General features: G+C 49.7%; 1 protein-coding gene across 2 annotated transcripts in view; it reads right to left on the reverse strand.

The window, feature by feature from the left end:
* LOC146199025 (uncharacterized) overlaps positions 1 to 25,589 on the reverse strand; it is a 102,218-nt gene that overhangs the window by 43,511 nt on the left and 33,118 nt on the right. For both annotated transcript variants that reach the window (XM_084594499.1, XM_084594498.1), the window contains exons 2-5: positions 15,923 to 16,195; positions 10,362 to 10,441; positions 10,078 to 10,153; positions 8,461 to 8,619 (exon numbers count right to left, since the gene is read on the reverse strand). In XM_084594499.1, coding sequence (XP_084450625.1) covers positions 8,461 to 8,619; positions 10,078 to 10,153; positions 10,362 to 10,441; positions 15,923 to 16,109 — 502 coding nt within the window. In that variant the 5' untranslated portion in view covers positions 16,110 to 16,195. The remainder of the gene's footprint in view (positions 1 to 8,460; positions 8,620 to 10,077; positions 10,154 to 10,361; positions 10,442 to 15,922; positions 16,196 to 25,589) is intronic.

A 25,589-nucleotide genomic window follows, 5' to 3' on the forward strand; every position in this document is an offset into this window, starting at 1 on the left:
CACCTGGTATCCACTACACTCTCCAAAAAGCAAAAGCGCCACAACGCAGAAAGCGAACGCGACGACTTCGCGTGGAAGCCAGCCGACCGTCGCCTCCCCCGAGCCAACGAGAAGCCATTAGGGACGAGCCAAGCCCAACTCCAATCAACGCGCTCTTCGGTTTTAGCGCAAATAGCGTCTCGGCGCTGTGTCACCACAACCATTACGAAACGAAGAGGGAGAGAAAAAAAAGGTATAAAATAAAAGATGACACAAATCGAGCCATCTAGAGATCTCGGTCGAAACTGAAAGGGGGGGGGGGGGGGGGGTATGGGTGAGGTTCTAACCGTTTGGAATTCACGCTCCATAGGGTATGGTCAACAACCCGAACTGCGCATGCTCAATCAAGCTGATGACGACCTTCATGCTCAGCACCGAACCAGGCTCACCCCTACACTTTCGAGCACCACTATCGCTGTGGGAGTCTAGCCATCGCCGCAGGCTTTGTCAGTGGCAAGGCGCGACGTGCCGGTGAGGGAGCCGATGTCACGCGGACCCCGGGTTGCGGCAACGACACCGGAGGCATCGTGGGAGCATTACCCACAACGCTCTCTCTCTGCCGTGTTTACGACTCGTCGTAAAGCGGGTGCCCGTCCATCCCGGCACGAATGCGTCGTGAATAGTAATCGCGTGGCCTGCTTTTTCGCGTCCGCGGCCGCACGATGAAGAGCAAATTGCGCGTGCCGACGCCAAGGCGGCAGCACGCATATCTGGAGCCGCCCAGGCGGTTGCGCACCGAGGAAGAATTCGAACGAAACCGGCGCATTGCAAGGCCCGACGGCGCAGCCGAAATCGAGATTGGAGGAGAGGCGGCGGCAGCGACACGGTGTGGTCGCGAGTCCCGCGCGCGCGCGCGATGTCGTCGTTAATAGATAAATACCGCGCGGTAGGAAAAAGCGATTTGGGGGGATGGAGCGAGATTATATATGCGAATGAGACGAGCGCGGTGGTTTCGGCACTTCTCTCGGCCTGTGCGCTCGATGTTTGAGGCCGTAAATCAGTCGGGCAGAGAGAGAAACATCGCGGTGCGTTCTGCGAGGCTACATCGTGAGCCTGCGGGGACTAACGAAGCCGCTCTCCTTTAATACGGGGCGGCGCTGAGGAAGCGTGCGCTGCATGCCCAGATAGCGCTCGAAAGTGGTCATCGTTGTAGGCACGCCCCTAAACATAGCGACGGCTGCTGAAACGATGCTTAAACGTGCATTATTAAATTTTGCTTCCTCAGACGACAAAATCGCTCCTTGAAAAGGGCAAGTAATGTTTGTCACGCCATTACAAAGCTCTCTTCGCCCACACGCAACGGAGTTTTTCTACCCGAAAGCGAAAGCGGGTGCTTGGTATAGGTGGTATATTACCTCCTCACTGTGGCACTACTGGATAACGTTTCTAATTCTGAAGGACAAACTACTGCTAAAAGGAAGATTTCTAGAACCGCATCCAGAGCTTGCACACTATAGAAGTGGATTTCGGTGCACTCACCGCACTGCCGCAGACGCCGTCGAAGATGTTGCCGCGGTCAAAGCACACAGGCCAATTGGGATGCCTGGCGACGCAGCCGATTTATAAGTGTTCGTAACTCTAAAGTCGGCTCACTAATTAAGAGCGCAAGCGAGCCACAAAGCAGCCAGATGCTGGGCAAAAAATTACGGGGGACACTTAAGCTCCGCCTTTAAGGATATGAAGCAATATAACGTAGGCTACCAACCCACTATATATAAAGCCCTGCTTTAACCAATCCGTATGAACGTGCTTGCGTGGACTAGCATCCAAGAGCACTGGAAGGTTTCCAACTTTCTGATGTCACGTGGTATGTCTGACATCTCCTCCGAACTTTCTCCTTGTAGGGCTCGTGGCGCGCCGCACATTCGAAGGCCGCGCCACTATCCCAATGCCCCCTGCGCGGTGCCTGTTTCCCTCTCCCCGCTCGTTCGGGGATGATCGGTCCCGCGCGAGGGGGCTATAAAAGGAAGCCTCGCGCCGCCGTCGCTCTCTCTTGGTTCTTGGTCCCTGGCTCGTCGCTCCTGCTTCGCTCCTGGCTCTCTCCACGGAAACGAACCGCAGCCACCCGGACGACGACCCCGGACAGCCTCGACGACGCCCGCGCTTAACGTGAGATAAAGGATGTTTGCTATACGGCCCACTGTGTGCTTGTCGTGCGCATCCCTCGGGTAGAGAAATCGCCCACATCCTATCATATAGTCTCGTTAAGTCGCACAAAGGATCAAAGAATCAGTGCCTGGCCACGTCAGCTGCCAGTTACCACCCGCCACTGCCATGCTTGTGATTTTTCGCGTAACGCGCCATGTAACACTGTAGCGTTAAAATAATAGCAGGCAATCCGGGCTGCTGGAAAAAGCATAAAGCGTAGAGCGGCTACAGCTTGCTTTGAGGGGCCAGCATTCAACGCGCAAATCTACTGCGGGCCCATCATAAACATCGTAGGAATATTCACCGTGAAGCCTGATACGTCATCTGACATGCAAGGCGCACTGTGCATGGCATGGCTGCTCATAGAGTCGCACGTGCTCGCACCAACGAACCCAGAGCTTTAGCCTCAGTGCTAACGCTTCGAGCACAGTCCGCTTCGAGTCGGAGCCGAATCAAATAGAAATCGATTCAAGCAAGCGCACGGGGGTAACAGACCGACAGCGTCCTGCAGCACACTTGGGAGAAGGTTGGGAGCAGGCAAAATGGAGTTTTGGGCAAATTTGGGAACCCTTAAAATGTGGATCTGCCAAGTTTAAATGAGCACAAACTGCATTTTAGAGCCGCATATACACCATTATGCGGACACAGTGAAGCATCAGATATATAAAATTTGTAGAAAGTGCTGCCATTCCCAGCTACTTCTGCAATATACATTGTGCGTTCGTAACATTTAATTCCACCCAAAGTATCCGCGTTAGTTCAATCAAATACAATGCAGCTTGAACGAATATGGTAGCCTGAAAGCACAAATAATACTTAAGAGAGGATAGGACTCGCACTCGCCCTGTCCTCTCATTTTCTGTATGCTGTCTCAACACTACATTTATCGTTCACGTTATGTCTGACGAAGTGGCAAAAAGAAAAAAAAAACTGAGAACAACTTCCATTACAATAAATTTATTCGAAAAAAATTGACAAATGATCCCCACTTTTTAGACGAGAAAATGACTTCTTTTTCTTTTTTTTTAGTATTTCTGTCAGTGCTTTATTTTGTGCAATTGTCGGGTGAGTCAAGGCAGAACAGCTTGAAAATAGCAATCAGCGCCTTCCCGGCATCCTTCACGATGTGAAATGGTAGTGGCGGTGGCCCTCACAAGTAGCCTGCGTCGCGCGTGAGGAGGCTTCACCGCACGACGCGCTGAACGGCGCTTGACGAGCGCACGTTTCCGGAGGAGTGGAAGGACCACGCGGACGAAAGCGCTGAAAACGGACAATGGCGTCAATTATATGGTGTCCGAAATGTCGCGCAGCTGGGGCTTGCTGGCTGGCTGGCCGCCGTAACTCTATGTGGCTGATGCGCGGACGCCGATAGCCGCCGTCGCCGCGGGCTGGCGTAAAGGGCGCGAAGCTCGCGCACGCAAGTAAGAGGTGCGCGCATGATCAGTTAAGGTTAAGGATCGCTTAACGTGACAATCGTACCTGGACACGGCCTAATCGGGGCAGCCTTTAGCCCTCGAGTATCGGCTCCGCCGAACTGCAGGCCCTGCGATAGTCCCAAAACCCCTAAACGCTATAGCGAGCAGCGAGAACGAAATCACGCTCCAGCGCGCGCGCGTTGCATTGTACGCGGTGCGGTTGAGCGGGCTAACTTATAGCCCAACGTTTCTTTGTTTCTCTGCGGCCGCAGTTCGTAGACTCTGACGAAAACGGACAAATATAGAAGCGGTTGCTGCGAAATAACCGCCGAATTAAGCGCACACATGTTGTAATTAACACACACGAACATGCACAGACGCGCCTCTGATGCAAGGCTGCGGGCTGCATTCAGTCACGCCGCAGCGAAGCAAAACGTTCGAACAGAAACAAACTTTTTCAAGGTGAGGGGGGTAAACGTTTTACGCGTAATTCTGGAGTAGAATGGCGCAAGAAAATTCGTACAGTATGGCATGGCGCAAGTGGCGCGGCAACTGCACCTCCGAGCAGTCGAACAGATTTATTCGAGTCGGAGGGAAGCCGGGACCTGTCGAGATCGAGTGTGTAGGGGCCACGTAGCCGTGGTGGAGCTGCGTCGAACACGAAGGTTCTATTGTCAGCTCGCGCGGTACCTTATGCAATTTAGTACTGGAACACTAGAAAGGTTCTACCCGCGTGCAGTAGCGAAGCTCATGCGACACGGTTGTGTCTGTGTCGCCGGGCGGCTTGTACGACGTCACGAGACGTTACAGCCGAAATGGCAGAACCTGACAACTTGGACAGCGCTGATGAGACCCAAATCGAATCCAGCAGGACTCTTGCATCCTTAGTCAGATGCGATACCAAAGGCTATGCATCGCACGTTCGTAAGGCTCGGTTAACGCGAGGCCTTATATCTGCGTACATGTCCGGTGGCCTTTCCCATATTGCGAGATATTACGGCTGTATGCCAATTAGTATGCGCCACCCAAAACCGAAGTGAAAAGCGGAGTGCAAGCGCAGATATTTCGCATCTGGCCTAACAAAGCTAAATTCTTCGTCATTTTATTCTTCCGTTATTAGGGATATGGTGCATTTCATGAAAACAAAAGGGGTAAACAAATTGCTTTCCCTTTTCCCTGTTTAGTGGACATGGGCTTTTTTGTTTTCTTAGTGTACCATTACTTCTCTCGTAAACATGTTGAGGGCGCCTTAGAGCCATACTATAGAAGCGCCGTGGTTAAACACTTTTGCCGAGCTTGCGGGAATTACGTGCTAGACAAATCACGTTTGCACCTGTGATCAGCGTACACACGATCACACAAATAACGCGTTACGGGCGGCCTTTTTGAGAAAAAAAGAAAGAAAGCGCTTGGATCGATGCCGTATTACCCGCTTCGCAGGCGACGCCGAAAGGCAGTCTGTTTACACAACGGAAACGAGTTCCCTCACCCCTCGTACAAGCGACCCTCTTCCCACCATGTTGTCACCAGGATTATAGTAAAGTTGAACGAAACTGGGCAGCCAAGCTAAAATTCAGAGAGGCGTAAACAAAACGAGAGAAAAAGGATTCGCACTCCCTCCCGTATGCAATTCGCGCTCAGCGGATTTAAGTTTTTCACACGCACGCTCCTTCGGCAACCCTCGTAAAGAACGAGGCCGGATTCAATTCCGGCGGAACGCTGCTGATTTGTTTGACTATATGCTTCCTAAAACACGCCGTTCGGAGAACGGGCCGACAGAGAAGGGATGCGCAGCCGGCTTGTATTACGCGCACTACAATCTCGCCAGAAATTTAGGCGAATCACAAAAACGCACGCTTCGAGCAAAGTTAGAGCAGTGTTCACTTTTGTTTCCTGGAAAACCCAATTTACTCGCCGTCATGTCTTCCCCTTCCCAGCGTTCGCAGAAGCCAACGGGCAATCTTCCCACCCACGCATTTTGCGCGGTGCGCTTTTTCCATTATACACCAGCGGCACCCAGGGAAGCGGATTATAATAAATGAAAAATCTCGCGCTCTGAAACTTATATAACCCTTGCAAACACTTAATACGCTGTGCACACAGCCAGGAACTGATACTGGAAGTCGTTCATCATCCAGCAGTAGACGAGCAACGTGGAAACACATAGAACGCATATTCGCGGCGATGGGCGTTAACAGTATAGTTTCGTCGACCATGGCCGTCCCCCATCCACAAAGGTGTTTTAACTTCGCCCGTCTGCCGATTGCCACAGTTTCTTCATCATTCCTCCGCGATATTGTGAAGCAAGACGGCAGCTCATCAAAATTACGTCTTTCGCAGCCACCCGCTGTGCGGGCTTAAGGAGTTAGCGCGCTATACTACTAAGCACAGAGTGGCGGGTTCGACCTCTGCCGCGAGGCTGGTGCAGCGCAAACTCTCATTTGCTGAGACCTCTCAGCACGTTCACGAAACACCGTGCGGTCAAAATATATAACTCCGCGTTAAAGTGTATCGCACAGCCGCCGGCAGCGCTGCTTCGGCACACGAAAATTTTCTGATTGATCAACGAATCCACGACATTCGCAACTATCCATATAGACGCGGGAGCGCCGGAAATGCGCGCGCAAAACGCATGCAAGAAACGAGAGGCAAGGAGAATGCGAAGCCACCCGCAAGACGGTTCAGCACCGAGAACACGAGTCGGCGAGAGCCGCAATTAACGCGTGCATCAGGCCTGAGCCGTTCCAGTTCAATCCCTGCTTCGATGTAAATGCATTCACAAATAAAAAGAAGTCAGACTTGGAAAATGAATATGACACTGTTCAGCTCGCATCTTCCGTGATTTCGAAGGAAGGCACAGTCGCGAGATCACGGCGTACGAAGAACGTCGCGACAGAAGCAATAAGCGCTACGGAGCGGGGATTAAACTGGAGCAGCGCAGATCGAAATCACTATTGAGTAAATCAGTCTCCAGCTACTCGACTAATCTAAAAGATGATGCAGCTCGAATTTGACAAGTACCCCGAGTAATGCCTATATAAGTACCCCCAGGACCTCTCTCTCTTAATAAGCGCCTTGACGCCTTCTATTTCCAGCGCGTTTAATTTCCGCCATGAGGTTCAACGCAAGTGAACTTCCGAAGCGCTGGGCAATATATTTATAGCGGGAAATTTTTCTCCTCTTCGAGCGGACGTTTAAAATGAATACCGCGGGGATATATCAAGCTTGTACAGGAAAGTGCCAGGGAGAAAGCACGCGAGGGTAGATTTATTAAAGACACTGAGGTTCGTATGAAAGGATCACGACAATCTTTGAAACACGGTTCCTTAACAACTCCAGAGCCCCAAGATAGATGACATTCCTGAATCCCAATAACGGCTGCACGGACGTCTACCTCGGTGAATAGAAGCGATAGAAGAAAAAAACAAGACTTAAAAAAAAAATGGACAGCATCCCGAGCACACTGAATTTAAAATGCCCGGGCGCTGCATAAGAAGGAAGTTAAACGAATTAAAAGCGAATCATAATATAACACTGAAGCAAATGGCACTTATATGATAAAAGACCCAGAGCGAAAGAAAGATGAAGATGAGTGGGAATATATGCAGGCCCCGTGGTTTTCTCGGCCGGTTATGAAAGGAGAAGAAATTGAGTGGAAAGCATATATACACACATGCAAGAGAAGAAAATTATGAGCTTCGTCTTGGCGGTATGTGCAACTAGCGACGCACATTGAGGACGGGCCCTTCTCGGAGCGTTCCTTGCGAGCTTATACTTACTCGCCCGCGTGATTTATTTTTACGGCGTCCGTTATGGCGAGGTGGCTGCTCTGATGGGTTATTCGCGCAGTGCGCTGAGCTTGCACGCGGGAAGTGCGCGGCGATCTCCGCGCACGCGGCTACAGACACACGATGACACGGCGCGAAGAGCAGGTGCTATAGGTGTCCGAGTTGAGCGAGTCCGTTAGCGATGCTGTGGAATACAAACGGCCGCCGCTGCTGAATGAGCGAGATGGAAAGGACAAGACTTTGTGCCCGCGTCCCTGTGTATCCCTTTGCTTATGGCTTCGGAGGGTGCGCATCATGGTCTGGTGTCTCGAACACCAAAACTATATACGACGGGCCGTAATGTGCGTGCACGTTTGCAAATCGATGAGGCTCACTTTCTGTCTACGCCGCTTGAACCTTTCTAACCCGGTTAAATGGAAAGAAAATGCTTAAAAAGTTTAGGCACTAATTAGAGCAGAGCAACGACAAGAAGGTGATCGCAAGACATCTAGACCCAGACCCAGTGGAACCAGTGAAGCTCATATAAATACTTTGCGTCACCTAAGGAAATAAAAAGCTTTGCTTCGCTAGCAATGGACTGAAACCATAGCACAGCACAGCACAGCACAGCACCCCCCTCCCCTCTTCTTTTACCTTCTCCTCCATATTTAGTTGTCTTTTCAAACGGGCTCCGTCTGGAATACGCATGCCAGAGTAAATGCTTCCCAGCCTCGACTTGAGCACCTGTCTTCCATCTCTGGGACAGAATGCTCGAAAGATAGCTATTCGACACCGCCTTGTGTAAAACGAAGCACTTTGTGACATAGCACTCCTAGGCTAGTCTTGACATTACTTCATTAAAACTCATTATCATTACCTACCCCCTCTGCCTCTGCAGGGCCGGCGCTTGGGACAGATAGCGCAAGAGCAGAACAAGGAAGGAGACTATACGGCCACCGTAGTCACGCATTCGCATAGGAGGTATAAAGGTAAAGGCACGGGCCTGCTTGTGTTGACCATAGGTGGCGAGTATGCCTGAAGAAGCGCTCGCTTTTTTTGTTAAGGCCGCCTACGCGTGCGCGAGCACTTGCCGAATCGGAAGGCCCACAGCTGGGAGGAAGAGCCCCGCAGGTCCTGGTACCCGCCGAACACGTGCATGGCACCGTTGTGCACCACACAGGTGTGGCCCCTGCGGCCGGTGGGCCGCTGGCGCTCGCCGCCGCCCGCATGCTTGCGCCACGCTCCACTGCCTGCGGAGAGACAGGAAGAAGGGGAGACATTTAGAGGCACACCGGGAAACATGGGAACCAGGGCGAGGCTGGAATCGATGCCATGGCGGCCCCAGGGGCTCGCCATGATACATCACATCGTTTATTCAGCGCTGACACGATATCCAATATACTATGAATGCAAATGAAAAAGATAAGAATAAAAGCTATGAAAAGAGGGTAACGAACAAGACAAAATACAGGTAATGCGTAAAACCCATCTCCAGACCCCGCCGAAACCGCAGTGCTGAAATAAACAAAATAAGAAACTTCCGTTCCTGCAATATAAAAACAGAAATAGGCGCGCGAATATAATATTACAAATTTTATATATGCCGGGCCAGTAAGTGCATTTGCTTGTCCTCGTCCATTAAGATGAAGCGTTGTTCAAACATGACATGGCATAAAACATGTCATGTTTTACGACATGTCATGTAACCAAGGATAATTTGTACGCACAGTGAAGCTTCCTCTTATGTTCTTATTATTTATCGGCTCTTGTTTTTATCTTCGCTCTAGGAAAATTGTCAATGAAAATTTTTGGTCATCTCGCTCACGTGATCTCCGTACGCACTGGTTTTTGCTGCCCAAATAATACAATAAGCTCGATTTAAGAAAATAAGAGTGGCGCGGACGAGGGAGTAGAGACGACAGACATGCGCTTGTCTCTTTCTTCTCTATTGTTCCAAATCGTCGAACCGTTGACATAAACCAACCAGCCCGCACCAGCCCTGTTCTACAATAAGGCCAGATTATATACACTCAAATATTCCATAATTTTACACCAAATCTGCTAGCGGCTCATTTGTGCCATAAGCGTCGGCGTCTAGCACTGGCGTAACACATCACTTGACCAACAGGACACAAGAGACCGGTAAAGGCACGTGACATCACTGGTCACGCGGCTGGTGGCGTCAGCGAGCGCATTCCGCGCGGAGGAGTCTTTTCACTCATTAGTAAAAATAGCAAACAGCGAACGGTCGTTTTCCTGTCAAAAAAGTTGGGCAGCAACTCAATAGCACGGCAATATGCATCTCTAATCTCTATATATATTGGCCCCGCCGAGTGGTTCAGTGGTTAGTGCGCTCGACTAATAACCCGCTAGATGCAAGTTCGACCGGCCGCGTTTCGACAGAGGTGAAACAGAAGAAGCATGTGCGCTATGCGATGTCTGTGAACGTTAAAAAGCCCTAAGTGGTCGAACTATCCTTAATTCCTCGCTATGATATCCCACGTAGCCTGAGTCGCTTTGGGATGTTAAACCGCATAAGCCCATTTATCGAAGTTCGCTTTTCTGCAAAGCGGGACGCCACAAAGTCCACGTTACCACTCCACTGGGAGAGGCTCGTTAGCGGTGTTTTGTCCAGATGACTTGCTTGGTGCGCCTTCACATCGTGAGCCGCGTCCCCGTTGCCTTCTGACCTTGCGATGCGCACTCACCTGTGTCGAAAATCCAGAGTGGAGTCTCCCCTGTCGACGCGAAGCCAACTTCACCGCCGAACACGTACAGCTTGCCCTGTGGGGAAGGCGAACGCAGTCAATGGAAGCACTCAATCACCGGCTGCAATCACACCGGCGACAGCAGCGTCGCTGTGCTCTCTTCCCCAATTGTCACTGAATGCAGTGGGTGAACGGGAAGCAAGATCGCTTCCCCGAATGCCCCGTTGCGTGCGCAGTTCTTTCAAGACATCACGGAAAGGTGGCGGTCGTTAAGATACACGTACCTTCCAGGAGACGACGGTGTGTTCCTGAAGGCAAGGCGGTCGGCTTCCTCGGCAGCGCAACTCTTCCCACCGACACTGAACTGCACGACACAGAGGCAGGAAGAGAAAAGAACGGCTTGAGAATTGAGAGAGAAATAAAGAACGGTCACGCAAGAAGAAGCTCACTGCATGTTAGCAAACCGAAACAGTTGAATTGCCTTTTGCTGAGCTTTTCTAGGAATTCGCCATAAACATATAACTTAGAAGAAAAAAAAAGAAAAGAAAAAGACACGACATGGTGCGATTGATCTGCGCTTGCGGAATAGGCTGTCCACTTACCTTTTAAATTGATCGCCATTCTAATTCTTTTGAGATGGCGTCCAGAGGGCGGGGGTGGGAGTTGCATTTGTGTGCACCGGAGGGGGCACGAGTGCAGGCGTTTATTTCGATTGTCTATTTCCTTATTTGCAATGGCGCGTAAGCTGTTAGTATAAGTGAATCCCCAGAAGGCTTTTGCCTACGAACACTAAATACTTTGAATTGGAATTTAATATTTCCTTCCTCGGTATCGACAGCCGACTGATGGCTGTGACGCCAAAGTTCATTAATGGTCACGTGAGGCATAAAAAACTGCAAAATACTTGCTGGTCCTTCATTAGTTGCTATTTAGACTATATCCGGGGGTTGGCGTTAGCGTTCCAGCGCAATAAAATGAGGAATCAGCTATTATATTTGCTATTTTTTGCACGTCTCGCCTGACAGGCGGTGACCATGACGTGTCATAGAAATTGCCGGGTTTAAACAATCGAAACAGGTGAAGGAAAGGGAACTGTAAATCATTTAATCATCGTAGACGAATATTAAGTGACAACCTAGGTAGCCTAATGCGCACGCACGCACGCACGTCCACACACAAACGCACGCACGCTTATAGGGAGAGAAACAAAGACAGGCAGACCGTGGCAGGCAATTCCTCCGCTGCTAGTGCTTATGAAGTGGCAACGCGATCCTCCCTTCCTCATCCTCGGCCTCAGCCCAAGAGATTCACGAGAACTTGAATTCTTGAACTACGATGGTCAGTATATTTGTAATTGCCAGCATACGGGCCCAACAGTTTTCGGTCTGTAGTCTAAACCCTAGACCCCCGTGCTCACACTGCATACTTATACGTTTGAAATTAAAGACCATAAGTGCATTGTCGCATCAATGGCATTTTCAAGTTATGCACATCGAAGAAAATGGTAGGATTCATCTTCGAGATCATGGGCTTCCTAGGCTAGTTAGAACACGTTACGACTTCCATAGGAGAGTGTTAGAGTGAAATAGTTGTTTTGAGGAACAGCCCAAAAGCAGGCCGCAACATGCGTTTTTTTCTTCTTCACGACACTGCGAGAAGGCTTCTGCAACGTTACAGAGGAGACAAGTTGGCACACCTTAGACCTGACTGCCCACGAGCTGCTGTGCGCAAGGTAGTCACACTCCGCTGAGCACGTGATAAGGAATGGTAAGGTCGCGTGCCATAAGCAACAAAAACAGTCACCAGTTGGAAGCAGCCAGAACAGAGGTAGACGCGGCAGTGCCGTGAACCCGAAACCAAGGGCGATAATTACTTCCCGGCACCCATACCACTCGCGCAATTGCTCGCGACCGCAGTCAGGGTGCGCAGCACATATCGACTCCGTCGCTGGCAACCAACGTGGAGGAGGGAACGGGGAAGGAACAGCCGTCGTTGTCCGCCTTTGCTCGCTGTTGGGGCCAACGTACCGACGTCATTAGCGAGTGCAATCTTCCCGATCACTTAGAAGGCGGTCGGCGCGCCTCGTTATCGTGTTCCTCGGACCACCGGCGACTCGCAACCATTGTCCAATGGTGGCGCACTCGGCTGCCACCTGGCGCATGCGGCTCTGACATCGGAGACCCCGCTTTACCCGGCCGGGTGCAAGGAACCTGGGTCGCAATCGGAGTGCCGCCGTGAACGGTCGATCGGTCGCCACCGCCCGTGCTACGAATACGGGCGTTCACATACTAATGGACGCATATCTTACGAGGGAGACCCATCGCTGATGGGGAAGACCGGAGACAGGTCGAGAATCAAACATTCCGCGTCAGGAGCTAACAGTCGCTTATATCGCATTCCCTCCATCGAGCAAACAGCGCCGCGTACAAGAAGTGTTGGTGCTGTAGGACAAGTTCCCCACCTCAGCGCACAGTAGTCTCATGCAGATGTGCATGTTTTACTACTCCCAGTAGATTTACGGCCGACATAAACATTTTCTTCTAGCGAAGCTACTTTTACATTAAAAAAAAAAAAAAAGAAAAGAAAAAAAAAAAAGAAATGTGTGCTTCCTCTACCTTACGGTTAATTCAGTGACCAGTCGTGTCAGCGTTCTCGCGAAAGCCGAGTACGACCCTTAAACAATCCTGTTGTAGTAGTATTCCACATGTGTTCAGAAACTTAACACGCTTTGCTCTGGCCCCGTAGGATAAATACATTTCGAGAGCATTGCAGAATCGTTATTTTTAATGCCTCTTTGCCTTTCTTTCTTTCCTTATCTCTCTTGATTCTATTTATCGTCCTTTGTCTGGCGTTCTGCGTTACGCTCTCCGCACTGTTACACCCCAACACGTCCACACACCACGCAATTAAGCACCGCGCCATCCGGCGCCGGCGACGAGAATGGGGGCGGCGTAGGAGAGGGGCGCCACCGGACGTCGTGACGTCACGTGTGCTAGGCTGTGTCATGACGTCACCGGCGGCAGTCCCTATGGCAACCGCATCGTTGTGACGTCACAACATTTGCGTAGCCATTTTGCGCATTTGTTTGGTCTTTTTTTTCGCTCTTTTACGCCCTAATAATATTTTCATTTGATTAATTGACACTCATTACACACTTCTAATCACTATAAAAGTCAGAAGCTTCTATTTGGCGTGACATCACATTGAACGTCGACATTATTAATCGTATGGCTATTTCGACATCTGGCTGATTATACGATTACATGTTTGGCTCTAATTAAGTGACTAATCACCTTATGAACATAATTTTTGTTTAGTATCACCACATCATCATCTTTCGATTGCAACCCCTCGTTTGATCCTAACTCTTACAAGCATGACTGTACACACGTTTTGTACACACTACCTTGCCGACATAGCCTATATAGTAATGTGTCCGCATTAATAAGGATGTCATCTATGAACGTAGCAGATGCGCTGCTGAAGCTACTTGCCTTTCGACATTGTCTGCGCGTGGGCTGGCATTTAAATTCAAAAGCCTCTCCTTTACACAGATTCAATAGTGCATCCCCACTATTTGTTTTCGTTAACTTTCCCGCTGAGCACTTGTAGCACTACACAAAGGCTGTGCGGAGGCTGTAGAAACCAGGCATGCGGGAAAGAAACAAACTAAAAGAGGGCAAACAAAGACGGAGGTGCGGCTGCCACAGAAACCCACAGTAAGCTCGCTGTTCACTTCATGCCGTGACGTACGGCAAAGAGACTCGCGGCTAACAACAATGCAAGAAGAGGAAAAAAAAAGAAACGTCTCCATCCTCCGGGGAATTTATCGAGAGTGCCCCAAGGGAGAGCGAACTCCTCGCCAGCCGAAATATTGTCTGGCGCGGCGCCAATAAAACAGGGTTTGCGTTCCGCACACGCAGGCTAACAATGCGAAGCTCCACAGATGGAAGGGACGGCAAGGAACGGAGAGAAAGTTGCGCAGGGCCGGCTCCCCAAAGGGGCGAATAAGCGGGCGCAAAATACATAAACCGAAAAAGGCAGTAGGGAAAAGAGTCGCAAAAGATGCGGACGACGAATAAAACGAAAGCGAGAATGCGCAGGTCACTTAAGAGTGGGGAGAGGTGAAAATGAAAGAGGCAGCGAAGCAGGGAGTGGGGCAATGACGGAAGAGACAGGGCACGTCCCCAGACTGTGTGGCGATGCGCCTCCGGCGGGGTTGCGGACAGACACGCACAGCGGTGGCTATATTATAAAGCTTTCTTTTTCTTTTCTTTTCTTTTTTTTTTTGCATAGTGTTGCAGTATATCCTCAAAGCCACACCGCCATTTTGCGCGTGAACTTGGCGGCTAGCGGTAGCGTTATAACGACACCTATACACGGTAGCGCTAAACTAAAACGTCTAATTTTGGTGCGAATCTGAATACAGTTGAGATGGAGTGCACAGTTTCAGAGCACAGTTTCAGCACTGCGTAGATGTATAGCTGAGTGCTGAAGCGATCATTCAGTGGCAAGGGTCCGGTTCGGGTAGACTTACTGCGCATGCGCTGCCGACGCCAGGAGATGCTATTTAAGTGCCCGATATAGCACTATCACGATGAAAAGAAACGAGAACAGCTGTTGGCCTTCCTTGCTTTTCACCGCGCTCGTATCTCTGCGGTAATGAAGACGATACAGTTGTCCATGATCGTATCACGGATGACACATGCGTCTCTTTAATGCTACCAAACACAAGCGTAATGAAAACGAAGGCGAAAACTTCTTTGATTTGTTTTCGTCGCAACGCCACGCCTCCGCCACGCTGAAGCTCTGTGATGCCGAACAACAAGCGACGGCCGTCCACATTCATCTGTGAGAAACGCTGAATTTATTCGTTCTGGTCAATCACCCTTTGTTTTCTACCAGATAGGGCGTGACGCTATTTAACCGAGATGCATGAGACTTCAACCAGACCTTTGCGACAAGAGAGAGAGAGAGAGAGAGAAGAAAAAAACAAAACAAAATGTTCGATCCATTACAAGCCTGAAACAAAGATGAGACCGTTTATTACGTTTGTAAATCGAAAAAGAGCAGTGCGGTCTTTATGTCCTGCTGTTCATTTCACAGTTCTTTCCACACTCAGAGGTTATGGTGCACTCTCCTATTTTTTTTTTTTTTTTTTTTCTGGCATGGGTTGTGTGCTGCTACAAATTTATTTTTATTCCGAATTCCAGCTGTTCTAGTAAGGAGTCGGCAATACTGGAAGTTGCCAAGTTTTAATTTCCCACCAGTTATCAGTTCGCAAGTCGAGCCAACGTTTCGACAACACTTGTCGAAACGCTGGAACGGTGGCTAGACTCTCTCCCTCTACCCCTGTTGAGTGCCTCTTTCATACTGTGTAGCCATCTTCTTTATCTCGTTCTACCCTGGAGCCACCGGTAATCAGGTATATATGCCCAACGGAGGCCGTATTTCAGCGAAGCCGGAGAATCAACTTAAAAGTTTCGCAGTGTTTAAATGATTTACACGCACAACGAACTACCTTACATTTTACTTGTTACGACTGGCAAAATAGTCCAGGACAGCTTTGCTAAAAGCGGTCTGTAATAGACCCCGCAATAACTGACTGACCAACATTTACTGTTTATCCGAGTGGCCTCTCCAGGTACCCTTACGTAAAAGCTCCCCGAAGAAAATTCTGCTACCGATCTGATTTTAAATATATCGAAGAGCTCTAAAGCTTAATTCTGAGCTCTTGCCATGAGGTCACCGTAGGCTACAAGTGACTTCCCTTCAAACGGCCGGTGCCAGTGTACACTTGGCAGACGCGCGTGCAGTCGCCCACTCCCCCGGTATATGTACTCACCGGGGTCGAACCTCCAAAGGTCCTTGAGGGGCAGATTGGCCGAGCGGCCGGCGAGCAGATAGAAGCATCCGTCCTGCGAAATGCACATGGCATGCTTGGAGCGGGAGCTGGGAGCGGCGGCAGCGGACTCCTTGACGGGCGCCTCGCCGCTGCCGGGGGCGTTGGCCAGCTGCACCTGCGCCCACATGCTGAGCACGGGGTCACGCGTCGACGCCGTCCTGGAGGCAGAGGGCGCCTCCTCCGCACCCAGGAGGAGGACGACGGACACGAGCCCTGAGTGGATAGAGAAGGCAAGGGCGATGCAATGATTTACTGATTGATGGGTCAATCAGCTGTTGTCAATTAATATGTTTGATTGGTTAATTGTACTGTTTTACACGCCGAAGCAGCTCTGAAGCATGTCGCAGTTGTGGGCTATGGATTCATTTCGATGACATGTGGCTGCTTAATGTGCACCTATATCTCTGCCGACAAAGTTGTTTGTTGTAATGTGCGCACCTGTGTAGGGGGCATAAGTCAATACAAGGAAATGTGCGGTAGCAGTCTTTACAGCTAGTGGACAATTCACAGCACGACTGTGATATTCGGTACTCTTAATCATATCTGCCTTAAACGCACAGAAGTCTTCCAGTGAATATCCTGCGGCGAAAGTCGCCTTAATATTTGAGTAGCATATAAAATGCACAAATAACAAAACTGCATTAAATTGAGGAAGCCCCGCATAACATCTGCGTTGTAATAACGCGTTATCAATTACCGTAATCGTGCTTCAAGATTTTTTTTTTTCTTGCTCTGGAAATACGATGTTGAAATGCGCTCTGCTTCTCAAGAGTCGACGTCATCTATTTAACAGTCAACAGCCCACAAAGAAGCCCAAAACAAAAGTTTGGAGCACTTATGCACAGCATTTTTCACGTTTCTTGCGCTGAGATAGAATTGATCACATATTTTGCGCTGGGTACTTCCAGAGTGCGAAGTACTCCGACAGCAAATTGTCTTTTCTTTTTTTCTTTTTCATAAACACAGCACACTTTTCATGTTTTGCTAATTTCATTAACGCTCTTCCTCTACTGCCAAGAAAACCGTACAAATGCTGACAAACGGACACCCCGATCTAACGTTTCCGCGAGGCATAGCATGCATAAGAACACCACGAGTCGTTTAATACTATTACATGGCCCGCAACATGCCAGAGCTGGCAATCAGGAAAGAGTGACCAGCGTTTATCCCAAAAGGAAGCTGCCCGGCACACTGACTGCGTACAGTCTGCGAAGAAATACATCCGCCTGGGGTCAGTAGCTGCGCGAGGCGCCGGATGTCCGGCATCAGCTCTCAAAGCCGCCGAGCATGGAACCAGCCGACCAAAGAGGCGCCACAGGGTCGGGGCCGTGGCGTGGCGCGCGGAAGGCAGATTAATCCGAGCAGAAAGCAAACAAACCACCTTCAGGGAAGAAACACACGCACGCATCGGGCACGCACAGAAAACACGCTCAACAGGCGTCCGCGTGCCGGGTCTCCACGGGACCCGCTGGCGCCAGAAGCAGAACGCAATTACGTCATTGCGACGGCGCCACTCCCCTCTGCCTCGCACCTTCTTGCTTCGCTTCTCACTAGGCGCCTGGCCCGGGCAGCCGGCGCTCATTAGCCGCCGCATATCGCAGCCGCGCCACTGCACACTGGACAGGCGGCGGTGCCAAGAAGCGAAGCGGGTACACACGAGGCGCACACGCCAGAGCGAGCCGACAGACCAAGCGGGAGAAAGTCGACCGGAAAAGGAAAGAAAGCGGCGCCGCCAGGTAGTCCGCCACCTTCTCGATCCCCGACAGTTCGTGTACCGAGTTCGGGTTACAAATCTCTTCCTGCTCCCGCTTTGTCCTGCACGTCCCTTTTTTTTTTTTTCTTCTTCCTCTCCTTCCTTGCGGGGAACAGAGGGAACGACGGTAAGGATTGGGAGACATCGGTCTTTCTTAGCCGCGGTCCGCAGGGAGGGGGCAAAGGAAGAGAAAGACCGTCACGAGATACGGCCCACGAAGGAGGCTCCAAACGGCCTTCGCAGGAAAGCAGGAGGAGAGGGTAGAAAAAGAACGGGGTCGAAGGAAGTGGCTGCCCCCTTTGCTGCCATGGAGTCCAACGTTTCCAATTTTTTCGTTCGCTTCCTTGTTTTTAGTGCCTTCTCCTTTCCCCATTCGGCAGCCTGTCTTCAGGTGCGCAGTGGCAGCCGCAGGCACCACCGAGCCCCATAAAATGGTAATTTGGCGCCAAAGTGTTTCGCGGGCTAATCTCGCGGAAATGTTTCTCGGGAGAAACTGTTTCCCTCTTCTTCTTCGCTTTTTTTTTTTATTTTCTTCCATCTCTGATTCACGTCTTCAACGCGGTGAAGAAATAAAAAGGCGACAGTGGAACTTCAAGTTGTTGTGAGGTTAATTGATTCCTTGCACCGATTCTGGTACAACATTACAGCGCTCTGATATGAGCTTCGACAGGCAGGCCGTAAATGAAGCAGTTTGCCATCCTTAGTACCGCTTTAAATGTGAATCGATAAGAGCCTCTCAAAGAAGGCTCTTAGCGTCACACAAATGCTGAAAAGGGGGAACTGAAGGATGCACAGAAGGTAGCGGTACAATCCATGCTGCACCTCGACTGCCTCACTGCAGGAATGCGTGCATAGTGACCCGTGTACGTCTTTTATAGTCGTAAACATACAATGGGTTTAATTTAAGAAAACTAACTTTTATCCATTCCTATGCAACCGGCAGTTGAAGCACGATGAATGATTAATGCTGGTCACATCGAAAAGCTGAGTTTAGATGTAGTTTATTAAAGCGGCGGTTCTGCTCGTCTCTTGGACAGGGGTGTTTATACAATGACGACAACGAGAAGTTCGTGCATAAAATCCAGTACAGGGTTGAAATCCGCTACACCGCGATTGGTTACGCCACTGTCTTAGGTCATAGCACCACAGTTAGAAAGTGAAAGGTTCGGAATGCGAACACGTTGACCGGATTTTAATGAGCGATATTTCTATTTACAGTGTTGTTCTATGACAGGACTTCAAACCTTAAGAGAAGCAATGGCTAGTTCAAAACAGCCTTTATCTCCGGTTTTGATACAGGGCAGGCGTAACAATGCCTACAGCGAGCGGCTCACTGCTATCACATTACCAGAACTTTGGTGGGAGGCGCGTCGCTGCAAAGAGCGTGTCACTGGCGTGGGTACAATGCATTCCAACCGCTCGGTTAGATAAGCTTATCTAATGCACTTCTTTATATATAATATTATTAATATATCAAACTAATTCGCAATCCTCTTTGAATTCAATATTACCAGGATTCTAGCGTATGTCAAAACATCGTACAAGTATTAAGGCCGCTAACAAATTTTCCCACCGAAGCTCGTTTTCAGCTTCCCAACAACAAAAATATTTATTTAGCAGGGAAGCGGGCCCCACAAGGCAAATAAATTCCGCCAAGTATAGCGTTATTAATCGGGCACTCTCCTTCTAGACAGTTAACACCTTTAGCATTGTGATTAAGTAAACAATACGTAATTTTCAAACCGAAATTTAAACCCAAAAAGATGCTTTATTCGTCGAAGCTGGCTTCCCCGCATCAGCACCACGCTTGCAACAAAGCACACTTTACACCACCAACGACAGAGCCATGCAAACTGCAAAGAGGTACGAACACTGTTCCATCATTTTTAGGCGACAATAGTGGATTGTAAATAATGCACTCCATAGTCGATAATTTGCGATGACATTTGAATTCAGACCTTGATTTAATTATGAACATTATGTGGATAACGAAGCTGAATAGTCTTTCGAAAAAAAAAAAAAAAACTTATGCACGCTAATTAAACCTGCTGCATATAACAAGCCCTTGTAGACAAAAATATGGATGTGCATTAAGAAACCAAGAAAACTTCCGGCACAACGAGATGCTTCGAACAGCAAAAATTCGGAACAAGGCACTCAATTTCTCAATTTTTTACGCGGCCAGAAATACGGGCCATTAATTAAAAAAAAAAAGATAAAGAAAATACTAAAACGGCGAAAAGGCATCAAGCAAAGAGCGGCAATAAGCATCGCTTGGGAGAAAACCGGACACTTTTTTTTTTCTTCCGCGAAGTTAATTGCGGCAAAAAGGCGGCGTTTGTATCCAGCATGTTGCATATACTGCGTCTCACAAGATATCTGCAGCACTGTGAGAGGCAGAGGAGCCCTTGCAATTGTGCTCCTAAGTGCCTCTCGCCCGTGGGCACTATAATAGAAAATTGTGCTCCTACTGTCACCCCCGCCAATTTGAGGGGCGAGAGGTGCGTAGGAACACAATTGCCTATTGTAGTGAGCGTGATCCTGATTGGACAGGGGTCGGGTAGTATACTTGTCCCAATCGATAAAGAAAAACGGACGCAGTAGAGGAAGCACCAAGCCGTTTCCTCAAGATTGCGATTGATGTAGTGCCCTCCGCGCTTTCCCAAATACTGAACACCAGCTCCTCACGCTCGACAACAAAAAAGCAGAACAAACAACTCTGACAAACCACAAACCGCCTCCAAATGTGCCTGGCTGGTCGATACGTCTGTTGCATTTGCTTCTTATGTCTCATACATCGTAGCTTCCCCACAACGATGTAGAAGTCACTGGACGAAAAAGAAAAAAAGGTCACATGCGCTAGCGATTCCCGGGTATGTCAGTATGAGCGACGGCTCACTCCATCCGCGCTGGCCCTCCTGATAAAAAAAAAAAAAAAAAAATGATGCCCGCAGAAGGATAAATGCGCCGCCAGTGGCTGCGCCCAGAGTTGCAGGAAATAATGATGAGCAGCCCGCACCGTCGTGTATCTTGCTCGCAACAGCAGATTCGGACATACGCGGGGTCTTTGCATGGCGACGTCAAGAACATACAAAACGAACCGCAGCACTGTTCACTCTGCATCCCCCCCCCCCCCCCCCTTTTTTTTTTCTCAGAAGACGCACATATCAACACCTCAGTAACAGCGGGCTGCACAAGGTAACCAACGCGGCAAAAATGAATGAAAGGAACATAGTTGCGAGAAAAGGCAATCGGCGCTAAGTGACTCGCAACCGGGGTGGCGATAACACTTTTCTATACGAATGGGCGAAAGGGAGTTGGAGGTGAAGCGACACTGGCGACATTGTGAGTTAGGTGTAAAGCCAGGGAGAAAAGGAAAATCGAAACAATCCGAAACGACGACCCCTCCCTCGGTAGCCCTCGCCAGTATATCATGCCATATGTCCAGGCGCACGAAGGGGCTCGTAAATAAATGGAAATGGGGAGAAAACGCTATGAACACGAAACAAATAAAGGCGTCACATGAACGCGAAAGGTGATCAATGCGCGGTGCGAATGGATGGCGCCATGGCAACCTTATAACAGGTGGACTGGTGAGCGTGTGTGCTTGTGCACTCGCGTGGGCGCGCGGTTGTTCACTGACGCTTTTACCCGGAGAGAATGGTACAGCCGGAAGCTATTTGTGCGATTGGACGTTCGTCGTAACTATGCAGATCGGTTAGTTCGTTTCTGAACAAACATAAAGCAATTCTTAGGGTTTAGGACCTGATGAAAAATTTGTTCTCATGTAAAAAGTTTGTTCTTTTTTTTATCATGTTGTGTCATTGTACTCAATCATGTCAATGAACGTGCCCTAGGCCGACAACGCTTTCTTACGCGGTGAGCACCGTGCACTTCTTCAGAACGCTTCCTGCAATACATAAAATACACTACAATACAGCCTTTATTTCCCTGAAAACAAAGTAGTCGACGAGGCAAGAATACAAGCAAAGAGCGCTTGTGTACGCAATATGCTGAACAACACTCTTCTAAATCCACGCTCTCAACGCAAATGAAAGCGGTACAAATGCCGTAATTACGGAAGTAAGGTGTTATGAAGCCGCAGTATTGCGACCTGTTCAACCAGAACTTTCTTACGTACTGAGAAGCTGGGGCAGAGATCCACTCAGTTTGCCCACGAAACAAAGCGGTTCCGAGCTAAAATTTGTGACAAGGATTAGCGAAGATGATTTCATTCTGTGAGAAGTCTGACAGGTGAGCCACTGTTATCAGGGTGTTTACAGCTAGCGTGCCCAAGATTGTTCCGGACGCAGTGTATGTAGTGATCCCAACCGAATTAATGCCAACATATCTCCGATAGATCAGCTAGCTAGCACTCTAGTTCGACCCCTCTTCATTAGGTTGTGACTAGCAGCGTTCGAGCTGTTTGCCGTCCGTACGTCCAAACAGCACGGAAGAGAAGATGTGCACACACGAATACACTGTCCAAACTTCCCAGGCGTCGGCAGATAAGCGCATGTAAAACCATATATCACCTCACGTATTCTTAAGGCTTTCTCCCTAGAAAAATTACGTACTTTATTCTCTCAATACATTTACTTACACTGTCGCTTTGCGTTCGTCTGTTCGCCTGGCTACAATTGGCCCCGCAACAGCTATCCCACAGGCAAACGCAAATCCTCCCACATGCGGAAATGTGTCTGACTGAAGCATAGATGGTAGTAGCAGTAGTAAGAAGAAGCGCCGTGCCTCGTACTCTTTGACGGCCCCCTGGCCCCCTTATCGGCGACGCGACCGTTGCTCATAGCGCAGCCCATCGCTCACTCCGAGCGTTCTCTGAGCCTGGCAGGCAAGAAGGCAGGCAAAGAGAAAGAAAGAAAGAAAGAAAACAAACGACAACGCAAAGCGCGGCTCTACGCGCTCAGGGCTCGGTCCGCAAGCGGCGTGCAGCAGGGGCTCCTGAGATGAATGGTGCCGGGCTGTCGGGCTAACCCCCCACCCGCCTCGGACTCCCTCCGATCTCCGACCCACAGCCACCACTACACCACCATCGCCCGCCACTGGAGCCGACCAGTACCCCGGTGCGACTGCAGATCAGAAATGTGCGCCTCGGTAACGCAACATATATCCCGGTGGCGAGCGATGAGGGGAAGAAGAAGAAGGGGATGAAGGAATGCGCGCACCGAAACGCCGCCGCCCCTTTATCCTGTCCATTATTATTTCGGGGAAACGACGACTGTAGAGCGGGCTTTCCCAACCAGCGCTGGTCCCCGACTTGCCCCTGCTGATCCAGTTATACGTCTTGTGATCCCCGCCGTAATAACCGCGGCCCCGCATCAAAGGGCGAGAAGACGAGGCAGAATTTTCACGTGCATAGATCTCAAACTCAGATAGTGCCATGTAACTAAGGATCGCGCCTTTCATTTGCCAGTTAATGCTTATGCTGTTAAAGTACAATCAGATGAAGCAGCAGTACAGCAAGTGAAGGCTAAAACAGACGCTTGGGCAAGTTGGTAATCCTATGTATGGTGTCTATGTATATCAGTGTCATTGCGTTTTCTTTTGCTGATTGTTCCCAGTATATATTTTCGCGGGACGAGCAATAAAACATCAGTTGAAATTCAGCGCTTGTTTGTGTACTTATGTCCTCGTCTTTTTAGCGCTGTCTACCCTCAATAGTATAGCAAATGAAGACTTTTTTTTTTCTTTATAAAAATGCCCCATCGAATTTTTTCGCTTTTAATTTCCAAAGTACAAAGGTTTGATATCTCAATTTCAATAATTTATTGGCCTCACACGAGATAACGTACACCTCGCACTAACCTTCTACTATATCACGTAGATGAGTTGCAGAACTCATTTTCATTTAAGTACTGTTCCAAGTAGTACCTATACTGACAATACTGGACGATTGTTATCTGCACAATTCATTTCGCTATACATGCACTTAAGCTTCTGTTTTCACGCGGACGTCCATAATAAAAAATACGAAAATAACAATGGAAGCTGAAGCAGACCGCGACTTCCGGGTGCCCACACGGCAAAGTATAGCTCTAGGATAAAGAGTCCGCTAGCTAACTTCGCATGTTCTCAGCCGTAAAAGTAACAAGACAATCGGACACCGCAAGGGCAGTTTTACTGAAGCGAAAGCTTCACTACACCACCTCGTGCCAAGGCCAGCATGGGTAGCATTTAATCTTCAAGGACCCAGAGGACAAAGTATGGCTATAAGCAAAGACCCTACTCACACGAGCCACTATCCTTCCGATCCACAGCCGAGCGCGCAAACTACAAGCACAAGTCGGGCTCGTGAGAAACTGACAGATAGTATTTTTCCTTGTCTAGCGTGTGGATGATAGTAGCGAGGACAGTGGCGATGCAGTTAGTGATAATGATGACAGTAGCGATGACAATGACGGTTCATTTAGTTGATAATGATGATAGTACCGGTAGTGATGATGACACGCAACAAGAAACGCAACCAAGCCTAACGAAACTTTCGCTTCGTCTTGTTTAGCAGGGTTACAGCAATTTTTATATTAATGAAAAATCAGACTAGCATGCACGCAGCATACGTCAGGTTTATTTTCGGTGCATGCAGTGATAGCAGCAATGCTAAGTTCGTGAAAAATTGGCGTGCTTATTTACTAAGGCAAACTTGTCAGGTATTACAGATCACGCACAGCAGTATCACATATCCCGTTTAAAGATTGACGCCAGCACAGAAATCATAAGATTTTCATCGCGTCAGAGTGCGTTTTACTCTAGAGCTGCCAACCATGCAGCAATTTTACGAGCGAGGAGCTCCACACGTGGCGAGTGCAAAAGACACGCGGGAAACCGGGCACGAGCCACGCCAGTGTTCAGACTCCTAACTCGGGCACCCATCATATGTGCTCCATCCCCAACGTTACAATCATCTGCCTCATGTCGCTGCTTCTCAAAATGTTCTGGCAACAGGGCATGCATCGGCATATGCCTCGCCCGCAATTTCTTGTTCGCGCGTTGAGCAATATACACATGCCAGCACGCCACCAGTCCGGAAGAACCACACGCTGGGATGACTAAAGGAACGCGTGTCCTCCGCTAGCCGTGTTGGACACTGCGGCAAAGGAATCGCGGGCTCTCGGAGAAATAAAAGGGAGACCCATCCTCGCATCTTCCCTCAAAGCAGCAGCACGGTGCCGGCTCGCAATGGTGAGTAGGCGCGAACGACCCCCGCCTTTGCCGCACTGGTACAGCGGAAGGAGCAGCAGACGAGAGAGAGTGGCGCCGAGGTGGGGGGGAGGGGGGGGGACACAAAGAGAAGCCGCACAACAGAGGAACGGAACGCTGTTGATGACACGAGACGTCGCCGGACCAAGAAAGAGCGCCGAAGACTCATCCTTCCCGCGCCACCATCGCCTTTTCCCTATTCTTGCCGTGCATACCCCCTAGTCCTCCTCCCTACGCTATCCCCAATTCTCTGCCGGCGACGGGAGCGGGGAGTCGCTGCTCCCCTGACCGCTGCTGGCTTCATCCCCGAAGCGGCCCGCATGCAGTTGACTCCCTCGGGGGAGTCGGCTTACGCTCATCCCCCGCGGTGAGGGAGAGAAGGATCCGTTCTCCCATCTGACACATAAACGCGATGCCGAGCACCCGCTTCACTGCAGACAGAGCGCGGGAAACACCAGGACGAGCGGCGAGCAATACGAGGCAAACTGGGGGTATCGCGTCAGTCATATGCGTCCTCCTAATAGGAGCAAGCCGGCGCTCGTAGAGACGTATATTTATCTTTCTCCCGGGACGCGACAGCAGTCCTCCGCGATAAAGAAAGAACGAAAATCCGACGGCAGAAATGAGGAAAAGAATAGG

This window comes from Amblyomma maculatum, chromosome 2, assembly GCF_055883805.1.
Source record: "Amblyomma maculatum isolate TAMU_Amacu chromosome 2, ASM5588380v1, whole genome shotgun sequence".
Classification (NCBI taxonomy): Eukaryota; Metazoa; Arthropoda; class Arachnida; order Ixodida; family Ixodidae; genus Amblyomma; species Amblyomma maculatum.